This window comes from Urocitellus parryii, chromosome 9 (assembly GCF_045843805.1).
Source record: "Urocitellus parryii isolate mUroPar1 chromosome 9, mUroPar1.hap1, whole genome shotgun sequence".
NCBI lineage: Eukaryota > Metazoa > Chordata > Mammalia > Rodentia > Sciuridae > Urocitellus > Urocitellus parryii.
Window position 1 is genome coordinate 92244896 of NC_135539.1, and position 19675 is coordinate 92264570.

Sequence of the window (19675 nt, forward strand, 5' to 3'; positions counted from 1 at the left end):
TAGTGAGCACCACAATCCTCAACTTCCTTCCCCAAACCCCACTAAGAACAAGAATTTGAGTCTGAGATCCTCCTCTTCATGAATACCACAGCATATAATGTGGTATAGAAGTTTTATGACTTAACATTTTTACATCTTATAATTTATCACTAGGTATTGAGCTTGACTCTTAAGCCAGCTGCTGCAACAGCTTTTCTACCTCCAAAAGGCTGGGGAACTGGGTAGGAATTAATGATGTGACTTCTAGTCAATGAAATACCATCAGCCATACCTAGGGTACAGGCCAACACCAACTTCCTGCATCTCCGCATTACAGATGGTGAAAGAGTTGCAGATCACCTGCAAAAACAAAGGGGAGAGAATCAGTGTGACTAAACTTCAGTAAGAAGAGAATAAAAACATTCAAAATAAAACATGGGAGCCTTTTAAAAGTTCTTTTGGAAAGATCCAAGTCGAATATGGATGCTCTTTGATTTGCAAAAGAGCTCTGGGGCACACTCCCCATGAAGACAACAGGTGTTTAAGTATAGAAATATCAACATCCTGGGAGGAGGAGAAACAGGTTTGCATCATCCCAGCAACTATTAACTGTAGTCTCACCACCCCAATTCCCAAAATTGGAAGAAATGTTCAAAATTCAGAATATAAGTAAGCTACTTATTGAGAACTATACCTACATTTTTCACTCAAACTGCCTACAGTTTCCAAATGCCACTGTGTCTGAAAACTATAGCAGCCTTCTAGTCCTACAAAGAGTAAAGCACACTCTGAGTGATTTTATGACCCAAACTGATCACAGACCATAAGCACAGGAAGTCATTCAGTCAAGCCATGACCTTTATTTACTAGGGACCCCTTTACATGGGACCCCTCACTGGCTATGTGTCTCTTATCCTTTGGGGGATACAGAAAAAGAAATAAAAGACATGTGGGTATGGTGACACATGCCTGTAATCCCAGCTTCTCTGGATACTGGGGTAGGAGGATTATAAATTGGAGGTTAGCCTGGGTCAACTTAGCAAGACCCTATCTCAAAATAAAATTAAGAAGAATTGAGAATGCAGCTCAGGGGTAGAGTGCTTGCCTAGTATGTTGTGAGCCCTTGGGTTCAATCCCTAGTACGAGGCAAGGAAGGAAGGGAAGATCACTGTGCTTATTTGTGTAGTAAGGTCAGTGTATGAGACGCCACACAGAATCATGGAAAGAGCACTGAACTTGGAATGAGAAAATCTAGGTCTTGGCCACACAATGTTGCCCAAGACAGATGTCAGGGCACGAGCAATGAAGAAGAGAACAAGGTACTTGTCTTAAGAGAACTTAAGTTCTGTGGAATGACAGATTTTTTTTTTTAACCCAACAACAGAAAAATGTCACATGTGGATAAATGCTAAAGAGCGAAATAAGATAAAGTAAAATGGAGAGGGGAAAAAAAGTGAAGAAAGCTCCTTAGGGTAAGGTGACATTTAAGCAGTGATCTGAAGGGACAGGAGAAATGAGCACATGCATACTTAGGCAGTTTAAGTTCATGTCAGGAGAAGGAGCAACTGCAAAGGCCCTGCGGTGAGAGTGTTTATGGGTACCCAGGGTAATGGTAGGAAGGTTGGGGTGGACAAAGCAGAGCGGGTAAGAAGGGTAAGATGAGATCAGAGAGGTATTTAGATCATACAAGGCCAGATAGCCGTGTTTGGATTGTGTTCTGAGCAAGACAGAAAGTCCCTGGATTGATTCAGAGCCAAGGAATGAGTGGATTTCTGTTATGAAAGGATGACTCTGGCTGGTGGGTAAAAATATGCTATTAAAAGGCAAGGATGGGAGTAGAGAACACAGTCACTGTAATAGCCCAGGTGAGAAATGATGGTGGCTTGGATGTTGGTAGCAACAGAAGTGGGAACATGTTGGTTAGCACTGCCAAGAGGATTTGCTGGAGAGCTGTTTATGGGGAATAAAAAGAGTCAAGGATAATGCTTGAATTTGGGCCTGAACAAGTGAAAAATACAGCTGCCACTCATGAAGGCGAGGAAGGATGTAAAAGGCATGGGCTTGGTTGCAGGGAGCAGGGAGAATGTCCCATGGTTCTGTATTAGTCATGTTAAATTTGAAATGGCCCATTTAATATCCAAGTCAAGCCGGAGAGTAAGCCAATGGAGTCCATGGGGACAGTTAGGGCTGGTGATATAAATTTAGGATGGAACATAATAAAGCCTATCAAAAAGAAAGCAGAAGAGGTCATTACAGACTTGAGATGAACTAGAGCCACAAATGGATGCTGACTTGTTATAAAGTTCTGTAAAGGAAAAAGCAGTAAGAACGAATTTCTCTGAATCAAGTTTATATGAAACAACACAAAATATGAAAGTGTCCTGTCTTCTGAGGCTCTTCCACTGTGCCAAATAGCCCTTTCATGAAATCCAGTGCAACCTACCACAATTTGGCGTTCTTCCTGTAAAAGTCTAATAAAATTGCATTTTCAAATCAGGAAATAAATTGGTATATATGCACATATTTTAGACAAATGCCATTTAAATTACTTTATGAGCATCTGTTTTGCATTAAACTGCAACAGTGTATTGCATATACACACACATTTATGTGTTTATACACACACACACATAAAATGGATGATAAAAATACAGGACAAAAGATCCTGTTTTAAAAAATTTAAACATATTAAAATGGATATGGATATACATTTTGGAGGAGAGTCATGGATTTTAACACATATTTTAAAGCATACTAGAACTTAAGCTGAAATAGTCCACCATCAAAAAAAAAAAAAAAACAGAACAAACAGATCTAATTTGCTAACTTTTGAATCAAACCAAAATTAATTTTTTGAACTATGAAGCAAATTAAAAGTTTTTCCAAAATAGGTTTATTCTGATGGCATTTTCAAAGAGGAAGAGCTAATGGGAAAATGTCAAGGTGGTGGTCTCTTCCTCTGGTAAAACTTTTCTCTTCAAAGAGGAAGAGCTAATGGGAAAATGTCAAGGTGGTAGTCTCTTCCTCTGGTAAAACTTTTATCTTCATTACATGGTTCTTATTTATCCCTTTAGTAGCAGGGCTCATACCAGATCATTATTTACCCATTTACTTGCCACCATACACAACCAGACTGTAAGATACTCAAAGGGAAGAGACAGTATTTCACTATCACCATGGCTGGCACAATGCCTGGTACATAGAAGACACAATAGGCCTATTTCAAATGGATGGCTATGTGGGTGTGGTCCTCAGCATCTCCAGAGGACCAACATCCAGAAAAGGGTCAGGGAAGCTGCCAGAAACCACTCATAGGGACCCTGTGGATGTGGAGGGGGAGAGATGGGTAGAGTTCTGGGCCATGAATGGGATTGAGTAGAAGTCAATCTTCCATCCTCTTGTCCTTAGGTGTCCTATCTTTGTATGGAACGGGTCATATCTCTTTGTCCATTCTAGTCTAGCTTATATTTTGTTTCATCCTCTTTTCTACTAGTCCAAGGGATGAAATGACAGTCTTATTCATGAGATGAGCACAAGGACTTGTTTGATTCTCTTGTTATGACCAACAGCCTTATATACTAGGCATGAAGTAAATATTTGCCAAGTGAATTAATGAAGAAATCAGTGAATGACACTCCACATGTTTGGAGTAAGTGACACTCCTTCCTTTTGGCTTCTCTTGCACTTTCTCCTTTTATTCTTTACTTTCCTCTTTCTTTTTCTTTGTCTATTTCCACTATTATCAATCTGTCACTCCCATCTTTCAATTCCACAATACAAATAGGGACAGTCATATGTTAGTCTTGAGCCGGTGAACAGACAGTGCAGTTTTTTTTTTTTTGGGGGGGGGCTACTTTCACTATTATTAATAATGTTGGTTCCATTCTGCACTACCTGAATTAAGAACTTTACAGAAACTATTTTTGACCTGTACCACTGGTAGCCATGATGGGTATGAGGTAGCTCTCAGGGTTTTTCTTCTCTAAATGAAAGAGTAGGTAGATAATATATCCATGTGTGCTCAAGGAATTAAGTTGAAAGGAATTGTTTCCTTTTATTAAGAAATAAAATGATGAAAATAAAGTCTGTAAATAAATTTTACACATTTTAAAAGTATTAACTTTGTACAAACAGCTTTTTAAAGGAAATTGTCCTTAGTACACAATAAAGGAATGAATACTTCACACAAAGACACATTTAGAAAAGTATATCAATGGGATTATTTTGATTAAGAGCAGTTAGGCACCAATGAGCAATTAGATTAAAGAATTCTTTCTAGGGGTTGTAACTCAGTGGTAGAGCACTTGCCTAGCCCATGTGAGGCACTGGGTTTGATCTTCAGCACGATGTAAAAATAAATAAATAAAATAAAAGTATTATGACCATCTACAACTAAAAAAAAATCTTTTTAAAGAATTCTTTCTAAAAAATGAAGCATGTTATTTCATAATCATTTCATTACTATTAAATGTGACTTTTGTTTACTCTTCATAATTTTTCCTTTAAAACAATACCACAGGGCATGGTAGTGCATGCCTATATCTCCTTCAATCTGGGAGACTAATGAAGGAGGATCTCAGCTTCAAGGCCAGCCTGGGAAACTTAGTAAGATCTTCACTCAAAATAAAAAATAAAAAGAGTAGGGGGTATAGCTCAGTGTGGAACATGCTTGGGTTCAATCCCTAGTACTGGAAGAAAACATGTTTATAATACTGCAGCCTTGCTGGATGACAAAAATCTAAAATCCAATAAGCTGGCCACTTTGTAAAACAATATGGAGGTTCCTCAAAAGACTAGGAATGGAACTACATATGATCCCACTACCATATGACCCACTCCTTGATATTTATCCAAAAGAACTAAAATCAGCATACTATAGTAATACATGCGTACCAATGTTTACAGTAGCACAATCCACAATATCCACGTTATGGAACCAGTTTAGGTACCCATCAACAGACCAACAGATAAAGAAAATGTTATATATACACAACATGTATGTTATAATAAATAATATATAATGTAATATAAATGTTATATATACACAGCCATGAACAAGAATGAAATTATGTCCTTTATAAATGAATGGAAATGGAGAACATCATATTATGTGAAATAAGTCAGATCAAGTCAAAGGTCAAACATTTTCTCTCAGATATAGAAGCTAAAGAGAAAAAAATGAATAAAAAATGGAGCTCTCATGAAAATAGAAGGGACATCAACAGAGTAGATGGGGGAGGGAGAATGGGATAGATGGATATAGATAGACAGACAGACAGAAAAAAGACCCATAGAAAAGAAGAAGGGGATCAGGGGAAAGAAGTCGGAGAGAGAAAGTACTGGGAATTAAAATGAAGAAAACTATGTTACATGCATTCACGAATGGATTGAAATGAACCTCACTATGTATGTATAACTATAATGCACCAAAGAAAATCTAGTGAGTACAAGGTTCCTGAACCCTTATATTTTATAAAAACAACCAAAATGAAATTTAAAATATTCTATGAAACAAAATTCTTATGTCATTTGGTGCAGGTAGATGCAGAATCCAACATTTGCATTCTGAGGTGGAAATCCCCCTGGAGAGTAGATACAAATAGCAATCAATGCCAAACACAAAGTGAGCACCTCAGAGACATACCTACTCATGTTAAATACCACATATTCAAATTTTACATTTTCCCTCAAGTTTATGGAATTGTAGATTTTCTTGTGGCAGCAGATAAACTGAGATATTTGAGACACAAGGAAAATTCACCACTGTACCTTGCAGTAGCTGAATCTATAAGAAAACTTACAACCCAACCACAGTAGAGTCTCAATGACCGACTTGACACAAAGCCCATGTCAAAGAATTCTTCCAATTTCAAAAAACATAATAAAATCCAAAACAAATACAAGGAAACTCAGTTTCTGAACAAAAATGTGTAGCGGTTTCCTCAATGCCCATCCATGTTGTCTTTATTTCTCTAATTACCTCATGAGTAGAATGTTTGGCACACAGGATTTTAGACACAGAGTTCACTGACTAGAGGGACTACAGGTGAATTTTCAGAAGAGTTTATTGCACCTGGTTTCATTAAGCTGGGTGGGTTGAAGAAATGGAAGTGGGAAGAACTGGCAGAGATGAAAACCAAAAGCAGAAATTTTCATGGAAAATGCCCCCCACCCTCACCTCTAGACCTAGAACTCATAATTCTGAAACTAGAAAAGCACAATAAGTATTTTAGTCAGGGTATATTTTTCTCCTCCCACAGAGTATGACATTTTATTAAATACTGATTTTTTTTTTCCTCCAGAATCTTAAACTTTAAGAAACTGAAATTTCTCCTCAATCTCTCCTATTTGTGTGGCAAAAATTTATCCATCACTCAGGACTCAGTTCAACCTCCACTCACATTGGAGGTTTGCAATCTCCAAACTAGAATTAACAATGGCAGAGAGAGGGGCTGGGGAGGAAGGTCTGCTCAGGAGAGAAGAGGCAGTGTTTCCCAGAGGATGGTAAACACATATCAAAACACTGCACTCTACTCCATAGATTATTATTGGTGAATTAACAGAAGTGTTTCTAGAAGGTTTATAATGGCATCTGTTTCTATTTCAATTTTTAAAAATCAATAACTAAAACCATTATATTTAGTCTTTATCAGGAAGTTGCTAGAAAACCTTCATGTTCCATCAATGGGCATGTGTTAAGGCCAGGGGTGCAAAGGACCATGCTTATTGACTCTGAGCTGCCTCTTTGTGGTGGTCTGACATTATAGAGTTTTCTATTGTTTCTTAGTCACATGTGATTTAATTTGCAAACCTAATGGACCACTGGTTAAGGACAAAGAGCAAGTAGACATGATCCTGAAAACACAGCAAACAAAAGCAAAAACCAGACCAGTGGGACTGCATCAAATTAAACTGCACAGCAAAGGAAACAACAGAGTGAAGCAATAACTTACAAAGAAAGAAAATATTTGCAAACCATACATCTGATAAGGGGCTAATATTATAATACATATGGAATTCAACTCAATAGCAAGAAAACAATCCCATTAAAAAGGAGGTAAAGACTTGAATAGACATTTCTCAAAAGAAGATATCTGAATAAAAAGTTCATGAAAAAATGTTGAACATCAGTAATCATTAGGAAAATGTGAATTAAAACTACCATGAGCCATCACCTCATACCTATTAGAAAAGGTTATCATCAAAAAGATGAAAGATAAATGTTAGTGAAGACATGAAGAAAAGAGAAGCCCTGAAAAGTGTTGGTGGAGATGTAAATTAGTACAGCTATTATGGAAATGGTATAGAGCTTCTCAAAACACTGAGAATAGAATTAGCATATAATCCAGAAATCCCAATTCTGGGTAGGGTATACATTTAAAAGAATGGAAATGAGAGCTATTTACACTCTCATGTTCACTGCATCATTATTCATAAGAGCCAAGATACAGAATTAGCCTAAGTGTTCATCAATGAATGAGTGTATAAGGAAATGTGGTATATAGACACATGGAATATTATTTAGCCTTAAAAAGGAAAGAAATTCTGTTATTTGTGACAACCTGGATGAACCTGAAGGACTCTGTTAAGTGAAATAAGCCAAGCACAGAATGATAAAAACCACATGATCTTACTTATATATATAATAAAAAAAGTCAAACTCATAGAAGTATAGTAGTTGTATAATGGTAGAGGGAAGCAGGATGTTGGTCAACAGGTGCCATGTTTCAGGGGAGAGATACGTTTCTGAAATCCACTACACAACATAATTATTAATAATAATGTATTATATGTTTCAAAGTTTCCATTGGCAAATTTCAAGTGTCTCATCCCCCAAAATGATGTGATATGACAGACATGTTAATAAGCTTGATTCAATCATATATCAAATTATATTCACATGTGATATACCACATTGAATACATATACCAAAACACTACAGTGTACCCCATAAATTGTTATTGGTGAATTAAAACTTAAAAAGAATTTAAATGTAGAAAGTAAAGGTACTGAAAAACAAGGATGAACATAAAAGAAAAGATAATTCTATAAATTTGTTTCAAGATGCCTCATATAATGACTTATCTGGTTGGAACCTTTATATAGCATCTCAAGACTTCATTAGTATTTTTAAAATGTTAGAAAGAAAACGTAGAATGAACACATAATTTTATGTGGATGGCATGAAGATTATTAAAGTCTCCAGTGTGTCATTTTAAATGTGCTCACATCAAGCCTCCTAAAATCTCTCTCTTACCTCATTTAGAAAAAGAAATGTGAAAATTATAAAACATAACCTAGCTGGCTTCTTGACAGAAAACCTGTAAGAATATTGAGCATCAGATCATGAGTGCAAAAGACTACCTAAGACCCAAATCAAAAATAGTTGATTTAAAAATTTGTGTTGATAAATAATGTTTCTTGATACAAAAACTAATTTAAAAAGTCAAATTACATAGACCATTTATTAAATGGGAAAATTTTAATTTTTTTCTTTACATAATTTTTAAAATATTTTTCTTTATATGTGAACATTACTGAAGGTATTTTACAAATTCCCTTCATCACATAAGCAAAGTAAAATAAAATAATCTTAGTTAAGAAAACTTCTTCCTCTCAGTGACATAACAATATACTTGGACATATGTCCCTGGTACACTCAATTGTTTCTACAACTGCAATGATGTCTGTCACTTTGCAAGCTTTGACCACAAGTAGATATGTAACACATGCTAGGCATACAAAATAGTCAACAATAACTTACCAAGGCTGAAATCAACATCAAAGCCAATATCATAAGTGAGGGAAGAGCAATCAGAAAACTGTGCCTATTATTTTACATCTCTCCCAAGGCCAAAGTGCCAAACTTAGCAAATGGAGCCTCTTTAGATAACATTCTTGCTTTCTAAAACTCACCCACATTTTCCTTTCCCAAGGGCTTTACTCACCACAGAACTTATTATACTTTAAACATCTATCCTTGATAATAGAAAGCTAAACAGGAATGATATTCACAAATTTGTCCGTTGTTTTTTTTCTAAGTCTATTACCTGGCATTTCACCTCTTTAAAATGATTTGATGGAAAAAGCACTTACTATAGATGTATGTCAAATCTGTATAAAGTAGAAAGCTCTATAACACAATTTTCATTGTTTAATCTTCCTCCCACACACATCCTGAGGTTTAGAACTACTTTGGTACTCTTAAATAATTTATTATACTATATTGTTGTAGGTTTCTACAGCTCTTCCAATATGCCTTTTCTTTTACAAGTTTCATTTAGACATGTTCTTTCCCAAAAAGTTTATCACAATAAACTCAACTTTCTCCTATAGATCTTACTGAAAAATTCTTTTGTGCAGCTTCGATTTCCAAAATATGTTCCCTTACATGATAATCTAGTTTCATTATTTTTTTTGCACATAATTGGTGCAGAATTTCACCCCTGGGGCAATGCCAGTGTTCTTCACTGTAATTTGTCTTAGTTCCGGTACTGAGTTCCCAAATGCACTGTGCTAGGTGGTATGTACATCACCCAACCGAGGCTGAATTAAATGTAGCAGAGTGTGTGGCTCAAATCAACTGCATTTTCCCATCAAGCTAATGGAGAAAAGAAAACTACAGAAAAACGATCCATGTGAAAATTAAGACTGATCACCAACAACTTCTTAATGTAATTCCCAAATGAAAGATAAATTCCAGACCATTCTGCGGTTATCCTTGCTATGTAGAAATTAAGGTGAATGTTCTCTCACAGACAATGGTTGGCAAACAAGGGCTTTTTGTACTGATGGTGCTTGACATCTTAGGAGTGAAACCCAGAAACATATATATTTCATGTTCTAGTATATGAATGGTGCATGACTCATTTACAACATGCATGAAGCTATTTTCAGGACTAGGACCCAGGGCTTTTGCAGACGGGTTGGGTGGGGTGGGGGGCACCTTAGCAGGACAGTCCTGTGATTGCCCATGCAGACCCAATACCTAGACACTGTCCAGTGGGCAGGAGTCAGGGAAGAAATCATATTAAGTCATAGCTTTAATTATACAGTGCAAAGGCTACAAGAAATTAGGCTGAAGTCAGATAGTCCCTCTTATGATCCCTCAAGGCACACTTCTTTATTTTCAGAAATATGGAAGGAAATAAAAAAGAAAATAAACCATGGCTTCAATCCCTGCCCAATCCTGTTCTTTCTTCTTCCTCCAGCACCTCTTAAAGGCTGGGTACACAGAACAGACTGGGGCAGGGGGCTTCCATACAAGGACACAATTTGATCATTATCTTCTCAGCTGGTACCATTTTAAACCAGTCACTTAATGCATACAGGGCACTATTCCGAAGCTTTCTCCTGAGGAGATTCCTAAATTGGTGGTGAAATAGAATAACAGCTCAGGGAGCTGCACCCACTCAGGAGTTCCTATTGGAATCCACAAGAGAGATCCCCTCCCTCACCCTGAGTTCAGCAGAATGTGAAGAGAGGATGTAATTTGGAAAAGTAGATTAAGCATATCTTCCTTTTGGTAATGGACATTGCTAAAAGGTTTTTTAAAAAAATATTTATTTTTTAGTTGTAGTTGGACACGAAACCTTTGTTTATTTATTCTTATGTGGTGCTGAGGATCGAACCCAGGGACTCGCACATGCTAGGCAAGAGCTCTACCACTGAACCACAACCCCAGCCCCTGAAAGTAAAGTTTGATGACTTTTTTGAATAGATCGGTGGGATGTTAATGAGTAAGAAAACACTGCAGAAGCATGGCTCAAAAGACAAACAAGCCCCTGCCTGTAGGAGAGAGGCTGGCTGCTGAGTGTGGAGCTGATCCCCTCACCCCAGTTCTTCCCTTCTCTTCTCTGGAGTTTGCCCTCTCATGCTGCCCTCTCTCTGAATTGTCTACTTTTCATGCCTTCAAGTCTCTGCAGGGCTGGAAGGTCCCTCAACCTTGAATAGCCTCTTCCCTTTTCCATCCATTGAACTATCACTGCTTTTTTGAGGTCCAGGGCCAAAGTCCCCTCTGGGGAGAAGCCTTTATTAGACCTGCTCATCTAGAGAAGAAAGACTTCTTGCCTTGTGCACCCACACATCCACTCCAGCATTTGATGCACTATAGGACACCTATTTCTTTATATTTGAGCTCTAAGAAGGTAGAAATTCTATTTTATTCTTACTGGTGAGCATATTGGACTAGTATAGCATACTGAGTGCTTAAAGAATGCTTGCTGGGCTGGGCCCAGTGGTGCAGGCCTGTAATCCTAGCTACTCAGGAGGCTGAGGCAAGAGGTTCATAAGTTTGAGGCCAGCATGGGCAACTCACTTAGGGAGACCCTGTCTCAAAATAAAATAAAAAAGGGGCTAGAGGGCTGGGGTTGTGGCTCAGTGGCAGAGCATGTGTGAAGTACTGGGCTTGATTCTCAGCACCACATATAAATAAATAAAATACAGATCCATTAATAACTGAAAATAAAATTTAAAAAGTTGGGGGAGTGGGCTGGAGATACAGTGGTAAAGAAAGGATTAACTTTCTTTCTTTCCTTTTTCTCTTCCCCCCTCTTTTTTTTCAAACACTCATTCAGTGACCTACACAAGCCATGTTCTGAAGCTATACGGAGGTATAATGAGAACCCTACCCTCAGTAATTCTGAGAGTAGTATGGGACAATGAAATATTAGTTTAAAAAGAAATCACATGCACACTGTTATAGTGCTCACCAGACAGGTCAGTAACTTGGCTGGGGCAGGTCAGAGAAAGCTCCTCAGAGAAGGGATGCCAGGAAGGAGGTACCTGGGATCTAAAAATCACAAGTCTAACTCAAACTTCCCATTCCTTATGTGTCCTAGTGAGAAATACCAACTTAGTAGTAAATTCTAAAAACTTCTATTTTTCCTTAGATTGAAGAGACCTGGCATAAATTTAATACCTAGACTTTCAAAAGTTGACGGTTGGGACATCTGATAATATCAGACATGGCACTAAGAAGTAAAAGGAACAGGGACATAATAAGGTTTGCCACAGGAAGAAGAACACAATGCCCACCAGGCTTTCTCCCAGGTTTGAAAGACTTATAAACCTCTAAAATGTGCCCTGTTCTCACTCCACGTCATTGAAAGTGGGAAGGAGGAAAAAAGCACCACAAAAAAGATAGAGCTGCCTAAAATATCACAATTTCACCTTTTGTCTCTGAAGAACCAGAAAAGAAACACAGGAAGAGCTGGATGCAGGCAAGAGCAAATCTAGAGAGGACAGCAGGGAGGGTCTTGGGATGTTGTGCACCCGTCTTGTCCACAAAGCACTCCTCAGCTTGCAGAGGCTACCTGAAAGTCACACCATTAAACCCATTGTTTTTCATCAAAGCAAACATCCTCATGAAGACTGAAATGTTTTGCCTAAGAGAAGAACATCTATTTCAACCCCACTGACATTCTGAAGCACTCCATATTCACTGTGTCCTTTGGTTTTCCTAGTCCCTCAACAAAGGACTACTAGCATCCTGTCTTCTATTTTATTGAAAGGCAGGCTAAGAACTCAACAGAATTTCATAAGCTACAGAGTCACATGCTCTTAGACATCAGCAAAGGCTAAAGGTTAGTTTGTCAAGATAACCTCCTCAGCAGACATGGTGCTGTACCCTGGGGCCATGAGCAAGAGACTTGCTTATTCATTCATTAACCACCAATTAGATATCTGCACAGCACTAGGGAACAGAGGAGGAAGAAAAACTGTCCCTTTCACCATTTTGCCTTATTTCACTCTCCAAGTAAGTCCAAAACAATGTAAAAAATGTCATGTTTCTCTCTCATTTTGACAAATTTTAGATTTCCTCAGCCAAAGATGGTTTTCCTGACTATTGGCCATATTTCTTTGTAAGTCACTCTGTCAAAATATAAGTCACAATAATGTGGGGTGGCATTCTAACCTGTCAGATCAATTTAGAAACATGAGTCCACTGCTATTCCAGGGCCCTCTGATCATCTGCAGGAAGGACTGCTGAGGATTACTGAAGACCAGCTGGGAGGCAGGAAGTAAAATGGATGACTTCTCAATTTTCCACTCTCCCATTGTCCAACTGCAGCCACCATTCCCAAATTAGCACCACAAAGAGAGAGACATTCGCCCCCAGCGCAGGCTGGAAAGATAAATCCGTTACAAAAGAGCAAATGTCTAAAAAACAAAGAAAATGAAGCCCTGACACTCTGTCACGGTAGGTGTGGTCAGTCACACATGGAATGGTCAGAGACAAAACAGAAAGAAGCCTCCTCCCATCTCTTCCCCAAAGAAACCCAATTGCTTCCTCTTGTTTCTACCTCCTCATATTTAAAATTGTCAGGGAATAGATTGCCTTACATGGGATGAAATGAGCTCCATGGTACATGAGCCTGCATTTCTAAACCACTGGCCAATTCGTTTTGATTAGGAAGAGACCAGAAATAAAGTTAATCAGAATTGACCAGAAAATGATAAGCCAAAGGTGTTGTGAGTGACTCCTGGCATCAACTCTGAGTTACTCTTAATTAGTAATGTGTATCATTATGTTAAGTACACTAAGAAAAAACGTTAACAGTTGAACTTTCTCAGGCTATCAGTTGTAAAACAGATTCCAATTTGGGGAATCTTGGAATTGATAACATATCACCAAACAAGAAGCTGTAATCTCTAGAAGTGGTATCTGAGTACAGGACATTTCTGTCACTGTGGCCACATTAGGCCCTGAGTTTTTGACCACCCCTGTCTCTTGGAACCTGGCCAACTGAGCAGATTGGGTTGCATGGCTCTCTCCCTGCCTTTTAGCGTCACCCAGGGCAATCAGCACCTTTTTCAGCTCCAGAGTTCTCTGTTTTCACCATTGTCTGAGTCAGTTGTCATATAACAGACTACCATAAGTCACTCAAAACCCAAAATACAACTCCAATATAAAGTTACACTGCTTGTGCCAAATCAATGGGCTGGCCGAATGTGGTTACAACTCTGGAGGTGAATACATGTACATGTGTTTCCACATCTTCTTTCCATACTGAGTTAAGCAGAGCAATTTCCCTTGGAACTGAATTTAAATTAGTTATTTTAAAATTCAAGTTCACATTTCTTTTCCACCTATTACATGGTGAATGCATTTTTGTGGACAGTTGGTATAGAAGAATGGGGGATGGATTCCACAGCCATTCATCATTAGCCTGACAATTGGAGGGTTAGGTACTGAACACTCTGGCATCTTAGATGGCTATTTGTTATGGAGAGTCAAGACCACTGAACATGAAAGGGGACTGAAGAAGGATACACAAAGATATTTACAGAAAAACTACAAAAGACTTGAAGGGAAACAGAAACATTGTTTCTGCTTCACTCTTATGATCTGCAAGCCTAGGGAGTTGGTGACATAAAACATGAGCCAGAGTCCATGGTGGCTAAGAGTTGTTGTGTCCTTGGCACATAAGCTCTTCAGATAACTTTTAAAATATTTTTATGACTATGCAAAATACCTAATTAATGAGTCTGATTTTGCTGCCTGTGTTCTGACCATTCAACCCCCCCCCCCCCGCTTTTCAGCTGTATTGCCCTTTTTAATGATCATTGCTCAGTATTATCTTCACCAAGAAGAGACATCTGAATTTCCTAATGTGAGTTTCAACCAATTACCCTGCATAATATCACAAACAAAAGAATCAAGTTCTCCTTTTCTTGAGCTACACAGATTTAATGATTTTTAATAAAAAATAAAGTCCCAAAATTTCTTTTCCTCCAGCTTTATTTTGCATACATTCTCTACTCATTTCCCCCAACATCTAAATGCAAAACAGAACATATCTGCTAAAGAAAGAAGGGTTTGATAATTAACAGCAAACATAACTGAATTTGCATATGTGAGGTTTCCAACTTTTAATTCAAAGACAATGAATTATTGCACAATAGAACAAATGAAAATTAATCTCTTTCTAAAAAAAAAAGTTATCAATGACAGGAAAAGAAATGTTGGTTTCAAAGAAAATAAAACAAAACCTCCTAAGTAAAGATGATTTTATATGCCAATTTTACCTCAATAAAGCTGAGGTAAAAGGTTATTATTGGAAAGCCTATTTGAAGGGGAAAAAAATAAACCAAGTATTATAAATAATAGATAAGTTTAAAAAAATGAAATGTAAGGATCACTGGGAAACAGAGCAAAAATGAAACAGAAAGAAATACAACATGAAAAGAAGACAACAAATGAGTTGACAACAAAAAAGCCCCAAAAGCCAGGAGGAAAGATAAGCAAGGGAGTTACTGACTCTCAGTATATATCTGAATTGTCATGAAGAAAAGGAAAAGATTGACAAGAATGGGGAAAAAAAGGTACAATGATTTTATGTGGCTGCCTGATGATAGTTCATAAGTTCAGTCCATTATCAACCTAAACTGAACAAATCAAAAAGTTGATCATCAGAAACAAGTGACTAAAGGGTCACTCTATAGGTAAACATTGAATATTGATTGATGAGTACTAATATCACCATTGTTCTCATCAAACTAACTTGAGAAGACTGTGATTCTAGCTCCCCAAATGAAGTTAATGACCAGTGAAAGGTATGCACCCTGCTCATAGGTGGCTAGCATTTCATGCAAAAAAACATAGGAAGTCAGCGTGCAGTATGACTGATAGTGTAATATAGACAGATCAGGCTTTCACTAAGCTGAAGGCAGATACAGCAGTGGATGCACTGCTGCAGAAGTGTAAAAACTCTTCCTAAAATGATGAGCCTGAACCTCCCAAACGCCCTCAAGGGAATCTAGAGTGTGCCAGTGAAAGTCTTTGAACAATCCTTAATCCTGATGTGTACATCAGGATGGTACACATCCTGATGCTGTATCCAGATGAACACTAAATATCTTTAGTTGTAGTAAGACACTAGATTTCCAGCAGAAAGGTAATTATCGGACAGAGCAGGTAGCAATTAGAGGCTGAGCAGGAGGCTGTAAGAATTTAAAACAAAGGAACTCAGTAAGCATGTAATCATAAAATCTCCCAAAACATCCCAGAAAGTGATAAAAATAAACACTTTTGGGTAAAGTGTCATTATTTTCCCCAAAGAGAAATTCAAGATCTCTTTAGTCATAATACAATTATTATCAGTGCATCAGGAGAAACAAAGCAAGATAAGATTATCTTCATTCCCCCCCCTTCTTCCATAGTTTAAATTTGCCACATTGGGAGATTTGATTATATATTGATATGTATACCAATTAAATCAAATCTTAAACTAAAAATATTTTATTAGGATTTTACTCTGAAGAGAGGGGATGGGGAAAGCAAATCTCAAGAAAACTAGCTAACAAGTAGGGTTTAGTTTTAAAAAGTGAACAGCAGTAACAACAAAAAAACTCTACACATACTTTACAAATTATGTTCCATAATTACTCTTGTGTCTTTTTAAAAAATGTATTCATTCTTTTTAGGTATATATGACAGTAGAGTATATTTTTAACATATAAACATGGAGTATATCTTATTCTAATTGGGATCCCAGTTTGGGGCTGTACATGATGTGGAGATTCACTATGGTGTATACATATATGTATACAAGAAAGTTGTGTCAGATTCATTCAATGTCTTTCCTATTCCTATCTCCCCTCCCTTCCCTTCATTCCCCTTTGTCTAATCCACTAAACTTCTATTGTCCCCTAACCTCTTGTTGCATGTTAGCACCCACATATTAGAGAGAACATTCAACCTTTAGTTTTTTAGGATTGGCTTATTTCACCTAGTGTGATAGTCTCCAGATCCATCCATTTAGCAGCAAATGTCATAAAGTCATTCTTATCAATGGCTGAGAAATATTACATTGTATATATACTACATTTTCTTTATCCATTCATCTTTTAAAGGACACCTAGTTTGGTTCCATGGTTTGGCTATTGTGAATTGAGCTGCTATATATACACACTGATATAGCTGTGTCACTGTAGTATGTTGATTTTAACTCCTTTGGATATCTACCGAGAAGTAGTATAACTGGGTCAAATGATGGTTCCATTCTTAGTGTTTTGAGACGTCTCCATACTGCTTTTCAGAGTGGTTGCACCAATTGGCAGTCCTACCAGCAATATATGAGTGTATCCATTTGCCCACATCCTCACAACATTTGTCACTTGTATTCTTGACAGTTGCCATTCTGAATGGAAGAAGATAAAATCTCAGTGTAGTAATGGGCTGGGGATGTATGTGGCTCAAGCAGTAGCGCGTGCGGCCTGGGTTCGATTCTCAGCACCACATACAAACAAAAGATGTTGTGTCCGCTTAAAACTAAAAAATAAATATTAAAAAATTCTCTCTCTCTCTCTCAAAAAATAAATCTCAGTGTAGTTTTAATTTGCATTTCTTTAAATGCTAGAGATGTTGAATATTTTTTCATATATTGGTTGACCATTTGTATTTCTTCAACACAGTACATCTCAAAAAAAGAAGGCTAGAAGTTTAGCAGTAGGATTAAATTAAATAAAAGTTGGATTTTCTGTTTAACATTTTTTATCCAATAATTCTCTTTACTGTGAATGATTTTTTAAAAGGACAAACTGACACAGTACTTTTAAGCAAAAAGAAATCAACATGTAGTATATCACCCACTTTTACTTGTTAATTACTATAATTAAATTACAAATAAATGGTCAATATCTTGAGGAATTAACATTGTAATTAGGAAAAGCTTATTCTTTCTTAGTTATTATATCAAACATTGCTAGTTTTTCCAAAATATTTAAAGATGATAGCTAAAATGCTGTTAGCGCCCCCTTTCTTTAGTACATAGACACAGATCAAGATGACAGAGAGAGAGGTGAGGAATAGGCCAACGCAAAAAGATAAGAAAAGGGCAAGGTAAAGAAGGTGGGAGTTCATTTCAAATTCAGCTACCCACCATGTCATGTCTGTGTCACTTTCATATTTATCTCTTCCTTTCCATTTCCATTGCTGTTATTTATTATAGTTTGCTTGCAACACTTTGAGACAGTCTTTCTGGCCTCATGTTTTCCTCAATTCATTCTATAAACTGCTACCAGATAAATATTTCTTAAGAACAGATCTGATTCTTCAAAGAGAAATATGAGATCTACCCAGAGGTTGCAGAATGAAGACAAAATGCTTTAGAATGGTGTTAAAATGCCACCATAATCTACCCCCAGCCTATCTTTCCGTCGTGTACAACCCTTGCTTTATTTCAGTTACACTGTCTTCTTTGACATTCCTCAGCCATGTCCTGCCCTCATGTGGTATTATACATTTGTTTAAAGTGTTTCCTCTTTTTAAAAATGCTTTTCTCACCATCTAGCTCTCATAATTTTACTCATCCTTCAAGATTAGATGTCGTCATCTTTTTCAAGGAACTCTCCTAACATCCCATTAAATGTATTACTATATACCCTCATGACACTTCATTCAAACATTAACTATCCTACTTACCACATTCTGCCTTAAATAGAAGATAATTATGAAAAAGTCAATCTCTACCACTGAATTATAAGTAACTGAACCTTGACTCCTATCTCCTAAGCATTTTGTGGCATTTATTTGCTTATATGTCTTTTCTTTTTCAATGAACTATAATTCCTTGAGGTCATGATCCATATTTCCATTTAAGAATTATTTTAAATGAGAAATTAAACATATTTATAATATAAATATGTTATATTTATATTGCTGTATTATGCTATGATATTTATAATATGCCAAGGTTCCATTTACCTCCTACCTCCTGAAGAAACAACTTCTGCTACCCTCAGTATTGATAAACAGTACAATATCCTTTGTGCTCCATCCAACTTACTCCCCTGACATCTTCCAAGGGTAATGACTATTCTGATTTGGTGTTTCTTATTCCCTTGTTTTTATAATACTCTTATCCCACATGTGTATAACTCTAAGCAGCACATTGTTATGTTTGCCTTTGAATGCTTTTAGTTTCCTATATGTACAAACCCATAGCACCTTTCATTATACAATTTATTTTTAGTTTTTACTTTTGGTTTAATGTTATATTCCTAGGGTTCAAATATGTACATGTAGTAGTAGTTTATTCATTTTTACTTAGAGAACCTCTTGCAATGTGTTCCAGGAGGCACTTAACAAAAAGAACATCCACAGTAATGTTGTAAATGAAAAAAGAAAAATAACCTGCAATGATTCAAATGTTCATTATTAGGAAGTTATATAAATAAATCATGTTTGTGGCACATAATATGTCTTATACACACTCACATTTTAAATAAACGAGTTTGAGGAAAATGCTATATTTTGTCTGATTCACTGTGGCTTCCTCCTCCTCAGAGCCCAGCACATGCTCAGACTGTCAGTAAACATCTGAGACTTTCATCCATAAAAACAGGTTAGCCCTAAGGCTTGCAGTGGATGGACAGATAATCCAGGCGGAGACATGTGAGGGAACAAAATGGCATCTGTAATATGTTGAGAGCCTACCCCAATCTAGGCAGGCAGAGCATCATTTTTTTGTGAGGTTAATTCCATTTGTTTACTTTTGAGCCCTACAAGACACTAAAGTTCACAAGTATCCTTTTCTCCCTCTCCTTATCTGTTTCGTCTCTTTCTTCCTCTTCCTCTACTATCACCTCTGTAGGATATGAGCTGTTATGGTTCTCTGGGAAGGATCAGGAGAAGACGGTTAGAACTCTTTGATTTCCCTTCCCTGCTGGCCTTCCCATCTCAAGCTCTGAT

The 19675-nt window shown here is 37.1% G+C and overlaps 1 protein-coding gene across 1 annotated transcript in view; it reads right to left on the reverse strand.

Moving 5' to 3' along the window:
• Smyd3 (SET and MYND domain containing 3) overlaps positions 1-19675 on the reverse strand; it is a 711836-nt gene that overhangs the window by 158448 nt on the left and 533713 nt on the right. Inside the window, exon 6 of the mRNA XM_026390740.2 lies at positions 272-339. Within this exon, the coding sequence (XP_026246525.1) occupies positions 272-339 (68 nt within the window). The remainder of the gene's footprint in view (positions 1-271; positions 340-19675) is intronic.